The sequence below is a fragment of the Cyclopterus lumpus genome, chromosome 9 (assembly GCF_009769545.1).
Source record: "Cyclopterus lumpus isolate fCycLum1 chromosome 9, fCycLum1.pri, whole genome shotgun sequence".
In the NCBI taxonomy this organism is placed as follows: Eukaryota; Metazoa; Chordata; class Actinopteri; order Perciformes; family Cyclopteridae; genus Cyclopterus; species Cyclopterus lumpus.
Genome location: NC_046974.1, coordinates 12,923,864 through 12,942,291, shown reverse-complemented (window position 1 = coordinate 12,942,291; position 18,428 = coordinate 12,923,864). Strand labels below are relative to the sequence as shown.

The following is an 18,428-nucleotide window of genomic DNA, read 5'->3' as shown; positions in this document are numbered from 1 at the left end:
TGTGGATAGCCATCTTACATATCTAAAACCTAAGCAAATAAAAAAAATGTATCTGCTGCATGGTCACAAGAGGTACGTGATAATTAAGTTTTGCTTGTAATTTGAATTGAACAAATACTTTAAAGAATTTGACACAAATACTGGAATAACAAAAACTTTATTTGCACATTTACATCCATGTACAATCTTGTCAAGTCATCTCAGATAAAGATAAATGAAAACGGTACTGAAATTTGGCACACCATTCAACCTTCAAATCATGAATTAACATGTCTAGTCCAATAGAAGAAAGGGAAACCTCAGTTATGTTTCATATTTATATATAGTGTATTTCAATACAATATGATAGTCACTATGAAAACACAAACGCATTCAACATCCATTATACTTGTACTGGATGTCAAGTTCCAACCGTGAACATTTTGTCAACATCACGACCTACCACAAGTGCTTCCAGGAGATTCAGTCTTCCACTGCTCTGACAAACCTCAAGCATTGCTCTCCAGTAGAGACTCAAAGTCTGGGGAGCAAACCATTTTGTGTTTGATATTCCCCAATACAGTCAAGTTGCCTGTTCTTCCCTCTGAATTAATAGACACCAACTCCTGAGAAGACATGGGGGTTCGAAGGGGGAAAAAAGCATGTCAGAAATGTTATTAATTGATATAAAATACATATTTATTCTATTGTAAAATAACAGAAGTGGCCTGTAAAAATGATACTGGAAAACACCAGTTGCGCTGTATCGAGAAAGATACAGTATGACGACATACGCATCAATACTGGGATCACACCTGAAGAAAAGCGCACGATGCTCCGAGAGACACATCGAGTGTCACTTGTCCGAGTATTAGCTGGACCCGGCCAGACTTCCGCACCAGCATCTTTCCCACAAGACCCTCCCGCAGGTCTTTCAGATTGCAGTGGTTGTCTTCAGCTTCCTCCTCCTGTAAGTCAGAACATGGCTTACAAACACATTACCAGAAGATCATCATGTATTTGACATGTGGACGACAACTATATTCACCTGAGATTCTGTTTTCAGAAGCACAGACTGTCCATCCTCCGACTGCACCTCTGTTTTCACCGGCCTGTGCTCCTGAGTTGGAGGCTGGCCGGGCAGCGTGTCAGGCATCTGCATGAAGAACAGCTCCTCCCCTTTGCTCAGACTCCATCGATGCAGCAGCTCAGGAAGAACTTCAGGCTCAGGGAGAGGAGGGGGCCTGAAAGCTCCTTCAGACTTCTTTATTTCGGTTTCCTCTTGCTCCTGTTTTACTGAAGAGGAGATAAAGTGTATTTTGAGAGAGCAGTTGTGTGGACGACATGCTTATTATTTATTTCCTGCTTTCACAAACTAACATACATAATGTAAGCTGCCGACTTGGAAACTGTAGATACAACACCTTCTAGTTTTATCTTGTTACTATCCACTGCATGTTCCATGGGTTCACCACCCTCCTCTTCTTCCTCCTCCTCCTCCTTCTCAATTTTAAGAGTATCGTTACTAAATTCCTCTGTGAATCCCCATCCCGATACAGCAAGAGGAAGCTGAACAGGGCAGCTCCTCCGCTCACTCCTCAGGAGGGGGTCATCTATAAACTGAAAGAATGCAATGGAGAAGAAAAGGTGAGTTCAAGCAAAATGCGAAATAAGGTACCACGAGGAACTTTAATTTTGTGACGATTTTGGCGGTCCCTATGGACAAAAGCGGTAGTATTTCAGATACTAGAGTTCCGACTGCAGGTTCAAGGCGGCAGCAAAGCCGGTTTTGTGTCCGCCTGGTTGGATGTTTGCTGCCACAGGCCCCAGCTGGAGTCTGAGCTGAAGGAGTTTCTGATAAACATGCATGATTTTGTCTAAATTTGTGTGCAGAATCCAGTGACACAGATGAAAAGCACTGAGAATTACTATATAGATAGACAATCTTCTCGCTGATGGTAAGCAGCAAATAGAAGCATCCATATTAAACTGAGACCATTTCATAACCAATTGAGAGTTCCTCACAGTAACTTTAATAAAGATGACAACCAAGGGACTTACAGTATCTCGCTCCAGCTTGGCAAGTATCTCTTTGGTCTCTTCCTCTGTCTCTCTCTTTTCCTTTTTAATATTGATGATGGGTGAAGGTCCCACGCTGGGAGCTTCTCTCTCATTTTCATAACCACCTGTGTATGATAGACGGAGGCAATTCAACAAAGACAAGACACAATCAAGCGTGTGTAATATAGACTATAACTACAGCAGCATAGAGTGAGTGGTCATCCAGCTAAACGCCTACCTTTCTTTTTTACCATCAGCTCTGCCGGCCCCTGCTCAAAAATAGAGTGAGACTGGATGACCTCTGGGCGACCTCGGCCCCTGCCTCTATCTCTCGGACCCCGACCTCGGCCTAGATCCCTCCTGTTTCTCCTCTGCCCGCCTTCTGTTTTTGTTCTGTCATGAGAAAATAACGTTATTAGCCAACAGTCAAAACGATATTTGAATCCATGTTTCTTTTCAGACATCAATTTTTTCCTTTTGAACAGTTGAGAACTTACTCGTCTTTAACTTTCCTGCCAATAATGTTGGGTGTAAAGGTTTTCTAAAAAAGAAAATACAAAAATCATACTTAAGAACGGGAAAAAGGAGAAGCAATCCTGAACAATAATTATTCCTAACACTGAGATATAGCACCGTACCTTCTTCACTCCTCCCAGGGTGAGGTCTCTTGACCGCATTGAGGGGAGACGGCCAGTGGAGATGGCAGTGGGGGGGCGACGGCCCATCAGCATCCCTACACCGCTCCCTCCAGGGGTCGGCACACGTTGACCACTGGCATCGCCAGAGCTTGAATCAGCCATCCTAGAATGGACACGCATGACAAATAAATAAAGACCGTGGACATGATTATTAATATGAATCAAGTTCAGTGGTTCTTTACTGAATTATTGTTTTAGTGTGGATAGAAGAACAGACAGAGATATACTGACTTATTTTGTATTGAAAAGTATTCCTTTACTCAACTAATGGACAGCAGGGATGATGTATTTAATTTGTCTTGTAATTTGTGTTTTTTCTGAGCAGCTTATTTCATTGCACTAGATTGAATACATAAAGTTTCTTAACAGTTAAGCATAGATGAGATTGACTTCAGAGTGCTATACTTAAGTAACGTGCATGTGCTGGGAAATGAATCTGTTGAGAAAAAAACTAAATACCTTATCATATTATTCATATTGTAGTTTCATTTACAGCATTTATATTGATCAGTGTTATTCTGAACGAAGACAGAAGCTATTTCTCAGAAATGGGTTATTTTACAACAGTTTCGGTTTTAATTCAGTGGCACAAACAACTGACAGCTATTTTAACTAATAAAGTCAATGATCACTTTAAACATTTTTATATCTCGCAATATTGAATGATACGATATTACATCAACAACGACAAAAATGCAGTAACACGTGGCCACATTAAAACACGAATACAAGGACACAACACAAGTAACATTGCACTTTAACGTTGTCAATAATAACTTTTGACACGATATGCTTCCCCGGATACTTACGTTATGATTTACTCGGATGTCCAAATTCAAAATCACGTCCTAACGTGTGAGAGAAGAGTCATTACAAGTTGTTTTATGCTAGAGCTGGTTCTGACTCGGCATGACGCACGGCGCCATGACACTTCCGCAGTGTCATCACCCTGTGAGTTCACGTGGATCAGGTCTGCGCAGAAAAACCCGCATGAACATCAAACTTGAAATCCATTAAATTCTCGTATGAATAATTATTATAATGATCTCGGCTTTGGAGCATTTCTTCCTTTTTTCTTTTTTTTACTCGGCTAATATATTCTGAGTTTCATTACGCAGTCAGTGTAATACAAATAATGTAGGCTGATGCTCACGGCTCAATATTTAATGCACTGAATACACGCTTTGAGATGAATTATTCTTCAGCTACGAGCCATATACACATAGGCAACTGTATAAAAGGCTACATAATTGGCCAATATAATGTGAATATGCCCCATTAAAAACACAGTGCCATTAGATTAGATAATAATATACAGTACAGTAATAACATACACATTGCCAATATCAATGTATAAAGAACTCTAGGCAGAGGTCCTGCAGTTTGGTGAGGAATGAGCAGAGTAGGGTAGTACTTTATTATTTTCACTATATCTGTGTTTTTATAGGTTCAATATTTATTTATAGTGGTCTGAGCTCACTTGAGACTAACAACAACATTGTATTCATAAGCTAAATTCACACAATTTCGTAAATGAATTATTCTCTTTAAACTGGTTGTCCATGCAGGTTTTGATTAAAGTTAAAGAACACAATTGGGTTTGGGCCAAATGTATGTGTGACTATTGGTGCTATTGGCAGCACACATGAAACATTTTAGTCATGTACTTATGATGCAGAATTATTAATGTGTGACCTATATAATATTGGTCATTTTGACGAATGGACACCACGTTTGTTCAGTGTATATCACAAAAAAAATATAGTAATGCAAAGCCCTATGTATCAAAATAAATGAATAAGTTGCTCATGTTATGCTCATAAATATTACACCAGCATACTTGTTCAATTTGTGCATGATTTGATGCAAATAAATGCAAATATTATGCTTGTACGTCTGTAAAGTGCAAGTTTTTTAGGATCGAGGATCTCCTGCCAAAGGAACAACAAAGAGAGATAAATCCCAGCTCCAGGGTGGTTCTGAGTTTTGTTCAATGCTCCAGGTCACTCCAAACCGGTTTGTCTGGTCCTGCTGATAATGCATGGACCTTGGGGTTTGTATCCTGATGTGCAGGGGGCAGGTTGTGATGAATACATCCACAAAACTTTAACAGCAATCTACATGTTTAGGCATCATTGAAATACAAAGATTATCTTCCTCTTTAAGGACATTACAAATGATTTATGGAAATGTATGGAGCCAAATTCTCTTCTGAACAGACACGCAGCCCTTAACAAACCGGCTATTCCCACCTCTGGAGCTCAGAGGGTCATTTGGGCCATGGCAGACTGTCATGGCATGACTAATGATGGATGATTGCAGATTAATTACACTCTCAGGGTATCACTTTTATCTGGCTGGCTGGAAATAAATGAAGCTTTTCAATACTGCACAGTCTGTGGAATTATAAATATCTTTAAAACTCAAATATTAAGTGTTTGTGAAAGGGCTGCACTCACACTATGAGTTTATCCTTTTGTTATTTGTCTTTATTATACACCCATATCCATTGTTTAGCAGCAGATTATAGCCATTAATCTGGGAAGGGTCTCTTTAATCTTTCTGAATGAATGAAGTTGTCCCCATGAGGTTGAACCATGGGGTTAAACCAAAAACATCCCTCCGAAAATGAAGGGAAATCTGCTTACTTTGGATTTACACAGTGGCATCCCTGGCCTCCGGTTGTCCTGTGGAGTTAGTCCATATGGCATAACAGTTGGCCCATGTATATTTTTGAGGTCTTGATGGAGCTCCATGTAATTTACTAGGACATCACTGAGTATAATCTCTTTTGCATGCGCAGCAGCCAGTGGAGTGTGTAAACAAATGGTTCACGTTTTTCCCTCGCAGCCCTCATGTCAATAATGTCTCCATATCTGAGAGGTGACATTTATGCAAGTGGTCAGTCTACATTAGTGTGTGTGGATTTAATGCTTCAGGGTTTGGCTTACTGGCAACTGATGTGTTGTGTATGGCTGCCGAGAGCATGATGCTGACGAACTCACTTATGTGAGTGCTCACTGTGGTCACACTCCAGTTTCAACATTCTCATGTCTTGATTCATTTAGGGTTTAATTCACCTGGTGTGGCTGCATATAGGAGTCAAGTAAACATCATCCTGAAGAGCCCAGGGCAAAAATCAGACTGGGAGGGTGGGGGAGGGGGGAGTGAAATGGATGGGGGAGGTTAGAGTGTTTGTGTGACACAGAGAGTGAGAGAGAAACAGACTGAGAGGAGCCTGTGTGTTCGTTTCACCTCCTATTCAGTTTTTCTGGTGGGATATATCATCGACTGCAGCAGACGAGGCAAGTAGGAAATCGGAAAAAAAAGATAGTAGAATTCTACCCGGCTGTTATTTTCTCCCATCAACATCTAACAATTTGAGCCTCAAACGAGTAAGTATCAGCTTACTTATCGATGATTGCAGTGCTCAGAAAATAGATCTATTATATTGTACTCCCAGTGTATGAAGCTGTGGAGATCAGACAATCTTATAACGCGTTTCATTTGTGCATTTCTCAAGTAGGAGACACAAAGTCAGACGAATTCAGTAGTCGGGGTGTTAAGACATAAGTTTTATTTACACGTTGATATGAACGAGCATGTGTGATGACATTTACTGCCAACTTTGGACATTTATTACAACCCACCAAATTTAACACGAGACTGCGAGGATATTGACTGCTTCATGTCATGCTCATTTTCCTAAATGTTAATGGTTGGTTTAATTGTGCAAGGGGATTGTTGTTTCAAATGCACAATATCTCTGTTTAACAGCGTATTAACTGAACTTTGAATATTATAGTTTTTCATTCTGTGCTGTGGCCATTTCAACCTCTTTAGTTGAAAACATGTATGAGAAATTCAGCCTTTTTTCCTCCCTCGTGCAACATCTAAATGTGTAAAGTGTTCTCCTCGGAGGAAAATATGACTTTGAAGCACAGAGTTGCTTTCTGTGCCCTGCTCCATGTGCATGAACGCAGCAGCTGCTTTCATGATGCTGCATCACAGAGATAACAGCTAGATTTATGAAAGAAATGAACTGGGTCTAATTACTAGACCCAGTTGATTGATTTGGAGCAATCGCTATCAAAGATGGTTCTGCAGTAGAGCTAATTGGCTCACATTTCTTTTTAACAGGCTGATATCAGGGATTGTGTGTCTGGTACAGAAAACTGCATTTGAACTGTGTTCACATGTGTGCGATCCCAAAGTGGAACACATACACACAGAGAGACATGGGGGGCTTTGGCCACTCGTCCTGTGAGAATCTCTTCTTGCCCCACTTTCTATCTCTGAAACAGACACTGTGTTTAAAAAACGAGAACGGCAGCTGGAAAATGGACGTGTGGAAACACACGTGCGTGATGCAACAGCCCTCTCCCCGGGCCTCCGCATGAACGAGCTACCGCGCAAATTTCACAGTTCGCAGGCTTTAATGAGCTGCTGCAGCCTGTCCATCACACTGACTGGAGAACACCTTAACAGACCTCTCAGTCAGACGATGACACTGCAGCAGCACATGTAAGGAGCACACTAGCAACAACGTGAGCGTGCTGTGATTGTTTGGACTATTGCTTGAGTTATTTTTAGGCACATATGTGATTTAGCACATGCTCATGTGTGGGAGTGATTTGAATAAAGCTGGTGTTGAGATGCTGCAGAAATAAGGAGAACATGCTTTTTTACTAGATCCGCAATCAACACAGGAGGAGATGATTGCAATTTAAGATGGGTTGAACATTACAAGCAAACTATGGAGACAAACAGGGATGACCGTTGTGCACATGCTGCAGAGACTTACCATCAGTTTATGACAGGGATGGTGACAGTTAATCAAACACTGACACAGGCTCGCCAATAGATTGCAGCCGGCCCGACACTCAAGGCTGTGTGCAGTGGTCCGGATCGAATCACTGATGGGCAACTAAAGGAAATATGATCATACATCACCTGTGGCTGATAGCTACTTAAATCTCCTCTGTTTCTGGCAAAACAGTGTAAAATCTGCTGCAAGATTTCCCTCGAGCTGCAACGAGTTCACTCAGCTCAGGTGTTTTGAAGAGAGTTGCCCTTCAGTCAGGAGGCAAAAGTGTTTAAAAAGTTACATTCGGTTTAAATTGTTGCTAACGGGTGCAGCACGTTTTGGTTTGTGACCCCCTTCACTGAGAATCAGAAGAGGGAGGCTGCAGACGTGGGGGTTGCTGGGAGACTGCTGTCGGTGGATTATGAAATGCATGTATCGAGTTGTGTAATGATGGGAAATGTCAGTTGGGGGCGAGGAAAGGGGGGTAGGAGGCAGAGCAGGACAGTGAAACACAATTTAAAAAAAGGTTAATTGGATTCTGTCTGGGCTAAATTCAGACGTGGTGTTTCTGCTGCACAGTGTCCACTTTGTATCTCAAAATTATATAATCTCTCTATAGCGTATGTTGCCTCCTTTACAAGCACCGTATTACTGTGATTGCACTCTGGTCTAATTATCCTCCTTTACCTCTCGGTTTAATGGCAGTGACAGAAATGGACGCCCCTCTTGCCACCCCCTGCAACATCCAGATTTGTGAGGTCACTTGTGACTCCTTCCGCATCATGTGGGACATGAGCCCCGAGGACAGTGCCAGAGCAACACACTTCTTCATTGACCTGAGCCGCAAAGAGAGCAGGGACCCCAACCGCTTCAAACACAGGGTCTGACAATCTGAAACTGCTGTCCCACCCTATGTACCTTCTTCTATCTTTCCCCAGTTGTATCTGTCTATGCCGTCTGTGTTCATACTCTAGATTCACAACAATCAACTTTCAACATAGGGTTGGTGAAGAAGTCCACCTTTTACTGTATGCTTTTCTTAAATTATAGCAGACAGCATAAATGAGCATTTTATTGAGGTCAAGCTGGTTTAACAGATGGGTCTAACTGCTTATGATATTCGGCATTACTCTGGACACAGAAAACAGTGGTTGCGTCCTTTCAGTCACTTCTAATACAGTCGAATGAGAAAAATGAGTGCAGTCAACAGCTTCAGGCCAGTGACTCACTTGTTCATTGCTTCCTCTTAAAATGGACAAAAGCTGACAAAATGCATCTGCAGCACAGAACAGTTTTTATTTTAACAAATTGCATTCACCACAAATATCGGGCAGCAATGTAGCGTAAAGGTTGACCTTTTCTTTTGGAGTAAATGCGTTTGTCAGGGACTATTCATATCAAGCAGTGAAAAGAGATGCTTTGTATAGCATTTAGCTACTAGCTACTTCCCATCTGCAGTCCATAGATCTCTAGCATGTATAACATATATTGTCACGTGTTATACAGATATGTATTTACCTATTCATTTTTATCAATGGAAGCACCATTGCTCAGGGGATGGCACATTATGTCTGTGTGGTTCAGATTCAAATATTTTTAATAGATTTCCAGGACATTTTTAACAGATCCCCCTGCAGATGAAGAATAATGACTTTAGTGACCCTCTCACTTTTCATCTAGTTCCATCAGGTCAATTCCATAATGACCAAATATCAGCATAAATAATGGAAATCCCATTCGCTTCAACTGTACTTTGTGTTTGTAGATAATTAGCAAATGCTAGCATGTTTACATATACTAAGGTGGTGAACATAGTAAACATTTTACCTGCTTACCTTCAGCATGTTAGCATTGTCATTGTGAGCAATTTTGCATGCTTGCGTTAGCATTTAGTAAGTACAGCCTTGCAGAAACGGTAGCATGGATACAGACTTAAATATAGCTAGAAGATTTGATCTAGATTTTACACATGTTAAAAGCCAACAAACAAATAATGTTGTTAGCATTAGATTGATCAATGTGGTATCTAAATACAGCTTCAGTAGCTAAAGTCTAACATTTATGATCTTCGTTCATTTCAGAAGTAAAATCATGGCCTATTATTGTAGTTGATAATTCAAAAGCTCAGTGCTTTTGTGAAGTCAAGGCAGGGGTCAATCTGAGAGAGTTGTTCCTGAGTGCAAGACAGTCTCTCTGATGTACTAAGAGGCACAAACAAACTTGCATCAGAGATGTTGTCATGGATATATGGGCCTCTGAGCCTTTAGTAATTAGCTGTGCTTCCAAAACAAAGCTGCTGATTTGATGGGATGTAACTCAGTAACAGCAGCTTGGGCTTGAAGTGGAATATAATGCTAATAAGGCAAACTGCGTGGAGGGATATGGTTGGCTAAATAATAGCATTTATATTTGTTTTGAAATAAAAATTAAAACACAGCGGCCTGTTAGTCTTACATCCTGTCCCTGATGTCAACTCCTTTCTTCCTTGTCCTCCAGGATGTGCCAACCAAGCTGGTGGCCAAGGCTGTACCTCTCCCCATGGCAGTGAGGGGCCACTGGTTCCTCAGCCCACGGACATTGTACTGTGTTGCTGTCCAAACTGCAGTCCGGCAGCCAGACGGTGACTACCTGGTTTCAGAGTGGAGCCAGGTGGTGGAGTTCTGCACCGGGGGTATGACATAACATGCCCGTAACACTATTAATGCATTGTATAGACTATGAGAGCGGGAATCAAAGTAATACAATATCACAATACATTTTGCAGACTATGCCATGGAACACTTACAGCAGCTTCTCGACAAGGCCAAGGGCTCTGCAGGGAGGCTGCTGAAGTTCTCTGTGTTTTATCGCAACCAGCACCAAGACTACTTCGACCAAGTCAGGTCAGTGCTGCATTCTTATGTCTTAATTTTATATATAAAGCAATTCAGAGGCAATTAAACTGTGCACTCTCAAGTTTGTACGGTAAGTAGGAAGCTATTGCACACATTTGCTTGAGCTTAGCTAAGCTCAAAGACTGAAAACAAGGGGAAACAGCTTGTTCGGACCAATGGTAACAAACTCTGCCACAAGCACCTCTATACCTCACTGTGCCATCAAGGCACCAGGAAGTCGCTAAGCCAGTGCTCCCAGTAGACATTAACATCTGTGAAACCGCAATTGTTTTTAGTTATTGGTTTTGAAATGATTAAAAGGCAAAGTGTGAAAAGATTCGGTGGCATCTAGCTGTTGAGATGCAGATTGCAACCAACTGAAACCAGTCTGCCAACTCCTTCCTTTCCAAGACGGCGCTAATGTGAGCCAGCGAGTGCAAAACCATGGTAACGCAACACGCTATGTAAATATAAAGGTCTCTTTCTAAGCTTACGAAAACGCAACAATTCTTAGTTTCAGGTGATATACACTAAAAACATAGTTGTGAATATTATTTTCCATTTATGTGAATAGATCCCCCTAAATGCTACATCATGTGCCTTTAAACAAACTTATAGGTGCTGGTAGGTTGATTTTGTGATGTTTGAATGGAGTCTGATTATCGGCTTCCAGTCTTTGTGCTAAGCTAAGTCGACTGCTCGCTGTAGCTTCATATTAGCTTTCAGGGTGGTATTGGATTTCTCCAAAAAAGTATAAAATCTTAAGTATAAAACTTATTTTTTGTCTTCATATCTTGGATTAGTAGGGAATGTGGAGGCCTGATGCGCCCAGCCCTGAAAGACATCAGTGGGAGTCATGGTTCTCCCATTAATGGCAAGCTGCAGGGAGTCTTCTTCAGCTGCAACACAGAGTTCGATACAGGCCTCCCTCCCAGAGACTCCCCTTACGGCCCCTTGCGTTTCCAGATCCCAGCTGGTCACCTGCTGAACCCCAACATCTCACTGTACTTTGCAGACTTCTACTGTATGTACACAGCCTACCACTATGTGGTGCTGGTGCTGGCACCTGTTGGCTCAGAGGGAGATACCTTCTGTCGCACTCGTCTCCCTATGCTGGACTTGGCCTCCAACCCCTTCCTGACATACACTGCCCCCCAGAGGCCAGGGGAGGAGCCTCTGTACTGCCATGCCAGTGACGTCATCCTTGAAGTGCTTTTCTCAGAGTCGGTTCCATTGGATCAGGGAAGCGTGGATCAGATCAGTGGGCACCACCAGCTTATGAGTCTGACAACAGCCAACGCCAAGAAAGACCCGAGCTGCAAAGTGTGCAACATCAGTGTGGGGCGTTGAGTGGGATATAGGACAGACCAGGGAGTGTGTGAGTCTGCAATATTGAAAGACGGTGTTGCACAAGACAAAACATTTGAGACCATCATGTGTAGGTCAGAACGCATTGGAAACAGCCCACCTCTCGGGGTGCGTGCATGCTGCTACCCCTCTTCCCTTCTGCCTGGACTAGTATAGTGATTATTAAATAGAAGACTTTTACAATGTGTATTGCAGAACTTCTTCACAGCTGGAACCAGTAAATGTCCATCCATGGCTGCTGAACAAAACATAATTACAGACTTTCTGGAAAATATCTGCTCCTTATTTGTTGAGAATCATCTGTGCTTTCTGGTGTCTGTGTGTCATTTCACAAATATCTTTTCCTTCTTTCAAATTGAAATTGTTTCCCCTTAAGATGTGATTGATTTCAAAAATATATATATGTTATGTGGTTTCGCTTAAAGAAATGTGTGTTTGATACAACCTGAACATGCAAACGCTGTAAGCATGCCCCTTTTAAAATATGTTGCTACAATTATTTATTGTGATTTCTCTAAAAACTAAAATGCTGCCAGATGTTCTTTAACTTATTATTGCCAAAAGTCTAATATTGATGCTACATTGCAGCTTTAACTCCAGTTGTCATTGTAGATTTTTAAATTGTAGCTCAGTGTCTAAATGTTGCAGGACAGACTTCTGCAGAAATATATGTTGCAATGTGACAGTGAAAGGAGGGCATTACAGGAGGAAACTTGCATCACAAAGTTCTTTACGATCAGTATCTGACAGCAAGCCTCTGCTCTGTAAACAGGGCTGAGCTAAGATTAGCTTCAGTGTCTGTTTGTTGCTGCCCAATAATCTTTGACCTAGATTGAAATCTCAGAAATGCCTAAAGGGAAAGGGATCCCGTCTCTGGTGCACAACAGTAATGCATGCACTGGCGAGTGGCCAGAATGTAGGACATGACAAGAGAAAAAAAACAAAGGCTCACCTATTTGAAACTGAATGCGAGAGAAAACTAGGAAAGAAATTTGAATTTAATGCAAAAATCTGTTTTAAAGACTTTTCATACAAAGCACTATGATGTCACGAATCTTTATGAAAATAAATTCAAATGTAATAAAAAAATATCCACCTCATCTTTACCCAAGACCAATGTTTTCTGTCCGATAAACCTCTGGATAATTTCTAGCTTGAGTAAGTCGTGCCCTTTCACCTACATCCTGCCCGCAACAGAGATGTGAGCTCAAGCACACAGCAATGCTGTAATTCTGTCTGTTGTTATTGTCCCAGAAAGGCTCGCTATGGCCTCTTGGTAAATAACTTAAACAGAATTCTATCTTCCTTTTGGCATCTAGCACTTTAGGAATGGCTATGTCAAATTCAAAGATGTCTGTCTGAGGCCCTCCGAAGCGTTTCTGCAGGTACGTACAGGGCACATCTCTGTAGCTCTGCCAGGAGTCAAAAGTGATGCGTATTTGCACTTCCTTCTGGAAACTGATGTTCCTGACTCGCACGGTACCTTGAAGGGCCTGTTCCGTAACACTGCAGTTCTCCAGGATAACCATGCTCTCCGCCAGCTTGGCACGAAAGGCCTGGAAATCTGCAGAAGGCTGCGGGAAGCCCAGTATGAGCCGTGTTCCTGGGCAGCAGGTACTGACGGTGCAGCAGTAGCCATCCTCTGTCATGCTCCTCAAATCCTGCAGCGATGGCAGTAGGTCGAGGTCAGACTGATCCTCTTTATCAGAAAACACTCGCACTGCTGTTAAAGACAATCCCCGCGAGTCAGCGAAAACCACGTGTTTGTTCTTGATGGAGAGTAAAACATCATCATCATCGTCGTCGTCATACAAGTCATCAAAGGGAAATGGGAGAGAGTGGGTCAGATAGGCTTGGCTTAAGATGTCAGAGGATGGCTGATCTGAAACCGGAGGACGGATGCAAGGGCGCTGGGGCTTCAGGATGGGAACCCAAACATGAGGACACAGTTGTTTACGTTGGTTCAAGCACAGCCTGACAGCAATCTCCGCAAGTCCTGCTGACTGGGCCATTGACCCGAGGCCGACCATGGGCAGCAGACTTCAGACAGAAAAACAGGGATTTAATTAAAGACTGCTGTTGTGTAATTACATTTTTGTAATTACTGTAAATTGTGCTGTTAATAAGTTGCATCAAAGAATGCATCAGAAGATTAAAAGGTCATACTAAAAATGTGATAATAAATACAATTCATCCTATTTATTTTGTAATAATTGAAGGAGTGATGCAAGATAATGCGTCCCACAGCACAATCCCTGCACACTGTGTTTGCTTACGTTGTTGTTCTGGGCATCTCCATACTGGTAGTCTGGTGTTGAGTGATTGGAGTTCTAGAAAATAGGGGAAAAAAAGTAGTATTACAAAAGAGGGAATATTTATAAAGATTTCAATACATAAAAAAATTAAATATACATTTTAAATCTTACTTACAAACTCCCACAAGCAGCAAGTCATTGTCTGTAGTCTCAATCATCCTTTTGCCCGCCAGGAAATCTTGCTATCCTATTTATACAACCTCAGTTAGGGTGTCATGTTGTATACTCCACCTTCTCTGCTCTCCTGACCAATCAGCAACGTACTCTGGTTTTGTATAATGTCGTTTCAGACCCGGTTATGGTACAGATTTCAGATCATTTAACTTCCCCTTCAATTCTGTATTTGACTGTCAAGACATAAACATGTTATTGTAAAATACAATTTTGAGGTTACGATACGGTATATTCCAGTGCCGACTAGGCGATGGATAATGGCCTACTGTATGTAACCCTACTCGACTCTGCATTGAGGAAACTATTCTAGTCATCTAAGGCTCTATTCTCAGACTTGTTAGTGGACACTGAGTCCTGTATCCAAGTAACCCTAACCCCATAGGACACTTACAGGATTGACAAAGGACTCAGCAAGCTCAGTCACCCAACTGAGGAAGCTGTAGAGGCTCAAACCTTAACCAACTTTAAGGTTTGAGCTACTAGGTGGGCGAATCGGGAGAACATGTCTAGACGTGCGCTCCGCCACAAACAATTCCAATGTCCAGGCGATGTATATCTTTTTACCTTTTATTCCGTGATAAAACATTACCGACTTGACACGAGCACGGTCAAAAACTACTGTGCTTCCCATCCATCAACACACCTGTTCCCATTACCTGGCACTTCCTTATATGCCCTCCCCAAGGGAATGTGCCACCCTGTGCTAAAACAAAGGAACTACATGTCCCCATCCACCCAGTGCTTCCCCCAAAACAACAAACCCCATTTTGGCTCCAACAGAAGCTATTAAGGAATCAAGCCAAGTACGTGTGCACATATTGAGTTACATGAAACCAAATGTACCACATACGGTGATACTTTGGTGACTGAAGACTTGGTATGAAGGGGTTGCACTTGTAAAGAGTTGACTATTTAAGACCAGAAAGATGAATGGGGTAAAGCAATGATGTTGGGTGAAGGTAACTGCATTTAAGAAATAATTAGTAAACCGTCAATCATTTACAAGTATATTTATTTTCCGCAAATCAACATTTTCACGGTCTAAAAGAACAGAATAGCATTAAAGTACTGTAAATGCTTCTCCGTATTTTCATGCGTCTTTTTTTCCTGGTTAGATCATCAACACCCCCAGTATATTATTGCTAATCTCCAAATATTACTGGGTTGAAGGATTCTGCATCAGCTCAATCAGCAGTGGGGTTCAAAAGACGACAGTCAGTTTACACGTCGTTCAGTTTTGCAAAGCTCGTGCTCCCTTAGTCCCTTATTAGTTTCAAAAACTGGGCAATTTGTGTGAAGGCAAACAATAAGCACTGATTGCTCCCTTTGAGACACTTACATAATAATGCTATTTCCACAATTATGTCTCGGAGAAGACAGCGCTCCTTATGTCCTTTTAGGGCAAAACTAAAAAAAACACATGCACTCAAAAGAAACTTTAAACTTCAAATGAAGAGATGCATAGAAGTTATCTGAAAACTAACAGGATTAATATTATTTATGACAGTAATTCATATTAATTTAAGTGTGAATGTCATTAAAAAAAAAGATGAACAAAGGAAACCATGTTTTTTCAAACATGCCCATATGCACTATGACGCCAAGTGAACAGATGACATTTCACCTTTGGCTGCATCTCGTTACTGAGCAGCAGAGGAAAAAATAACAATGCGAGTCATCAGGGTAAAACAACAGAATCAATTAGCAGACTAGTTGTGACAGGATTAAAAAGATCCTAAAATAACATCACAGCACTCAAAACGCTGCTTAGGTGAGGAGGGTTCATTCGTAACCAAGCACCTCCAACAAAACAACCTTATATTTGGTGTTATTTAAGAGTTACATGTCTTGAAGATATAGTGCAAAAAAATGTCTGTGTTTGTGTCCCACGAGTTAGTCCGTAATCCTGACAGTGAAAAAGATGAGTGCAAATCCAGATGTAATTTCTGCCGGTTAATGTACAGCTATGTTACAAACATAGGCCATTGCTGATTTTCTGACCTCCTGGAGCCCAAAACATCCACACCAGCAGACAGACCTGTAACAACCAACATTACATTGTGTTAATTGTAATTCAGTGAAATGACAAATCTGCCTTATTGTCAATATATTTTGGTTCTTAAGAGAGACATTTCTTCTATAATATGTTGCCAAGAGACAATGAACACAGCAACAAAAACAGAGAGCTAAAAATGAATCCAGATGTCACTACAAAGCAGTTGCTTATGTAAGATCTGCAGGAATTAAATAGCAGATATCAGTGCTGGAGGTTGAGGGCAGTGTTGAGTTACTGAGAAAGTTGACAGTCAAACTAACTCACTGTTACTTACCTCGACGTTCAAATCAACTGCACGGCTCCAATTGAAACAAGCGGTGCTATAGTTCGATACCTCATTAGATGTTGAGAGCCCTCTTCGAGATCTACAACATACTCTCTGATAGAAGAGAAAGAGTGGAGATAATATCAGTTGTTTAAGTATCTATGCAGAACAACTTAATAGGACTGAATGTGAAAAGGTGACACTGCCATCTAGTGGGGTTTAAAAACAGTGACATAAAATGTACCTCTGATCATCCGTTTCAGGCTCAACCAAGATGTTTTCCTGTTTCTCCTTCACTCGTAGAAACACAAAGGAGTCCAGGCAGGGCTCAGGGACTGCGATTACATTAGAACACGATGATTTAGTGTGACGGAAATATCAGACCGAATACCACCATGCTACAGGAAGTAGTTCAGGTACAAATCAATCTAGGCTGAGCAAATATAAAAAGAGAGCATGTCAGTAAAAATTAAGATAATAACAGCAAGATTTGACCTGCTTTGAGCATATCTACTGTCTGCAGGTTGGGAGGCATGCGCTTTAGTGCTATAGCCTTCAGGTAGGTTTCTGTGTTGGCATAGTACCTGTGTAAAGATGAACAAGTGTCACAAAAACATCAGAATAAACAAACAGCCTCAACCTTGCTCTGCAATACTCACTCTTTGGCGAACGCAAACTCCTCAGGTGAAAGCAGGGACGGATCTCCCTCACCCCGAGACTTTTCTCTCTCCAGGACATGCGGGAAAAACTTTTCAATCTACACATACGTGGCACAAAGATCATGCAATTCTGTCAAAGGGCCCGAAGTGAAATGAGAGCTTTAGTGTGCACAGTTATATTGTTGACCTTACTGACCTTCTGCAGACGAGCGCGCAGGTAGCTGCTGAGAACAAAGCGAATCCTGTCTATTTCCATGCGATGGATGCTGGCCTTTGCGTCGCCTTTCTTCACCCGCTGCAAGTTGGCTTCCTGTTGGAGGAAAATATCAGGACACCATGAGAAATTAACATTTGATGATCTATTTTTGTAACATTTCCTGACATTTATGATGTAAACAATTGACAGAATACCAGCTGGAATGTAGCTAAATACTTTCATGAACATTTTAGGTAAAGTACTTGAGTATATGAAATTCATTACATTTTATTCTTCCAGGCCACAAGAGAGGCAAATATTGTGTTTTTTACATTTGTAGGGCTTCAGAGGACATCATTTCCTTTTCCACCAATGCATAACAATCGATGCTTCCAGCCCTGCGCCACACGGGGCGTGCTGCTTTGTGACATTTCCAAATGTGGGTACAATCACAGACAAACAACCCACAGAGCCGGAGGTACTCTCCGCTTAGTTTACCATGTGACTCAGCTGCTCCATCACACACTCCACCACCTCAGACTTGTTCTCCAGCAGCTCCGGGGAGAACTTCTCGTTCAGCCAAGCCTGCGAGGGACACAGAGGAGCACAGCTGTGAGGACACGGCGGACCAATGAGGGTCTGAGACACGGCGTGTCGCCTTCAAATGGGATAACGGGGTTTAATCACGTCCTCTCACTTCTTCCAGTTTGGCGATCAGCTCCGCCGGGGTCATAACGTCCTCCTGGGTGTCATCTTGGTTGACGTCGCTGCCGTCAGCAGACAAAGCGTCCGACATAGTTTTCTTTTGCGAGGTAAAACCGTTTAACCGAAACGCCAACTCTACGGGGAACTTTTAAATGTCAAGCGACTCTAACGGGGCAGTTTAGGAAAGTATCGCGGAGAGACAAACACCAGCAACACGGCAGCGTACATTTACTGGAGGAACTGCTTGTTTATTCGCGCCACTGCAACTAATC

At 41.8% G+C, this 18,428-nt stretch overlaps 4 protein-coding genes across 4 annotated transcripts; 1 reads left to right on the top strand and 3 right to left on the bottom strand.

Annotated features, from left to right (window-relative positions):
* Positions 1–141: 141 nt before the first annotated feature.
* polr3d (polymerase (RNA) III (DNA directed) polypeptide D) lies at positions 142–3,678 on the bottom strand. Its single transcript, XM_034541501.1, has 9 exons — positions 3,548–3,678; positions 2,679–2,841; positions 2,538–2,581; positions 2,279–2,433; positions 2,041–2,165; positions 1,404–1,599; positions 1,028–1,275; positions 795–947; positions 142–605 (listed from the first exon to the last, which is right to left on the bottom strand). Exons 2-9 carry the CDS (start codon positions 2,838–2,840, stop codon positions 489–491), a joined length of 1,200 nt encoding a protein of 399 aa, XP_034397392.1. The 5' UTR covers position 2,841; positions 3,548–3,678; the 3' UTR covers positions 142–488.
* A 4,577-nt stretch (positions 3,679–8,255) lies between these two features.
* LOC117736501 (phytanoyl-CoA hydroxylase-interacting protein) lies at positions 8,256–11,768 on the top strand. The gene is made up of 4 exons (XM_034541876.1): positions 8,256–8,426; positions 10,042–10,216; positions 10,310–10,427; positions 11,222–11,768. Exons 1-4 carry the CDS (start codon positions 8,259–8,261, stop codon positions 11,766–11,768), a joined length of 1,008 nt encoding a protein of 335 aa, XP_034397767.1. The 5' UTR covers positions 8,256–8,258.
* A 1,074-nt stretch (positions 11,769–12,842) lies between these two features.
* Positions 12,843–14,323, bottom strand: zgc:77112 (uncharacterized protein LOC406459 homolog). Its single transcript, XM_034541875.1, has 3 exons — positions 14,217–14,323; positions 14,063–14,116; positions 12,843–13,826 (listed from the first exon to the last, which is right to left on the bottom strand). The coding sequence occupies exons 2-3, from the start codon at positions 14,083–14,085 to the stop codon at positions 12,890–12,892; spliced, it is 960 nt and encodes a 319-aa protein (XP_034397766.1). The 5' UTR covers positions 14,086–14,116; positions 14,217–14,323; the 3' UTR covers positions 12,843–12,889.
* Positions 14,324–15,270: 947 nt separating this feature from the next.
* gins4 (GINS complex subunit 4 (Sld5 homolog)) lies at positions 15,271–18,428 on the bottom strand. Its single transcript, XM_034542646.1, has 8 exons — positions 18,149–18,428; positions 17,950–18,036; positions 17,452–17,565; positions 17,256–17,353; positions 17,092–17,180; positions 16,841–16,931; positions 16,606–16,710; positions 15,271–16,313 (listed from the first exon to the last, which is right to left on the bottom strand). Exons 1-7 carry the CDS (start codon positions 18,245–18,247, stop codon positions 16,614–16,616), a joined length of 675 nt encoding a protein of 224 aa, XP_034398537.1. The 5' UTR covers positions 18,248–18,428; the 3' UTR covers positions 15,271–16,313; positions 16,606–16,613.

What these genes read in the sequence shown, in the direction of transcription:
- polr3d (XM_034541501.1), bottom strand. Translation starts at nt 2,840, where the DNA reads ATGGCTGATTCAAGCTCTGGCGATGCCAGTGGTCAACGTGTGCCGACC. An exon ending in CCCTGGGAGGAGTGAAGAAG is followed by an intron (nt 2,582 to 2,678) that starts GTACGGTGCTAT and finishes TTTCTTTTTTAG; the next exon opens with AAAACCTTTACACCCAACAT. An exon ending in TTCTGAAAACAGAATCTCAG is followed by an intron (nt 948 to 1,027) that starts GTGAATATAGTT and finishes TCTGACTTACAG; the next exon opens with GAGGAGGAAGCTGAAGACAA.
- LOC117736501 (XM_034541876.1), top strand. Translation starts at nt 8,259, where the DNA reads ATGGACGCCCCTCTTGCCACCCCCTGCAACATCCAGATTTGTGAGGTC. An exon ending in CCAACCGCTTCAAACACAGG is followed by an intron (nt 8,427 to 10,041) that starts GTCTGACAATCT and finishes CTTGTCCTCCAG; the next exon opens with GATGTGCCAACCAAGCTGGT. An exon ending in GACTACTTCGACCAAGTCAG is followed by an intron (nt 10,428 to 11,221) that starts GTCAGTGCTGCA and finishes ATCTTGGATTAG; the next exon opens with TAGGGAATGTGGAGGCCTGA.
- zgc:77112 (XM_034541875.1), bottom strand. Translation starts at nt 14,085, where the DNA reads ATGGAGATGCCCAGAACAACAAC. An exon ending in GAGATGCCCAGAACAACAAC is followed by an intron (nt 13,827 to 14,062) that starts GTAAGCAAACAC and finishes TTCTGTCTGAAG; the next exon opens with TCTGCTGCCCATGGTCGGCC.
- gins4 (XM_034542646.1), bottom strand. Translation starts at nt 18,247, where the DNA reads ATGTCGGACGCTTTGTCTGCTGACGGCAGCGACGTCAACCAAGATGAC. An exon ending in GAGTTTGCGTTCGCCAAAGA is followed by an intron (nt 17,181 to 17,255) that starts GTGAGTATTGCA and finishes ATCTTTACACAG; the next exon opens with GTACTATGCCAACACAGAAA. An exon ending in CCTGAAACGGATGATCAGAG is followed by an intron (nt 16,711 to 16,840) that starts GTACATTTTATG and finishes CTCTTCTATCAG; the next exon opens with AGAGTATGTTGTAGATCTCG.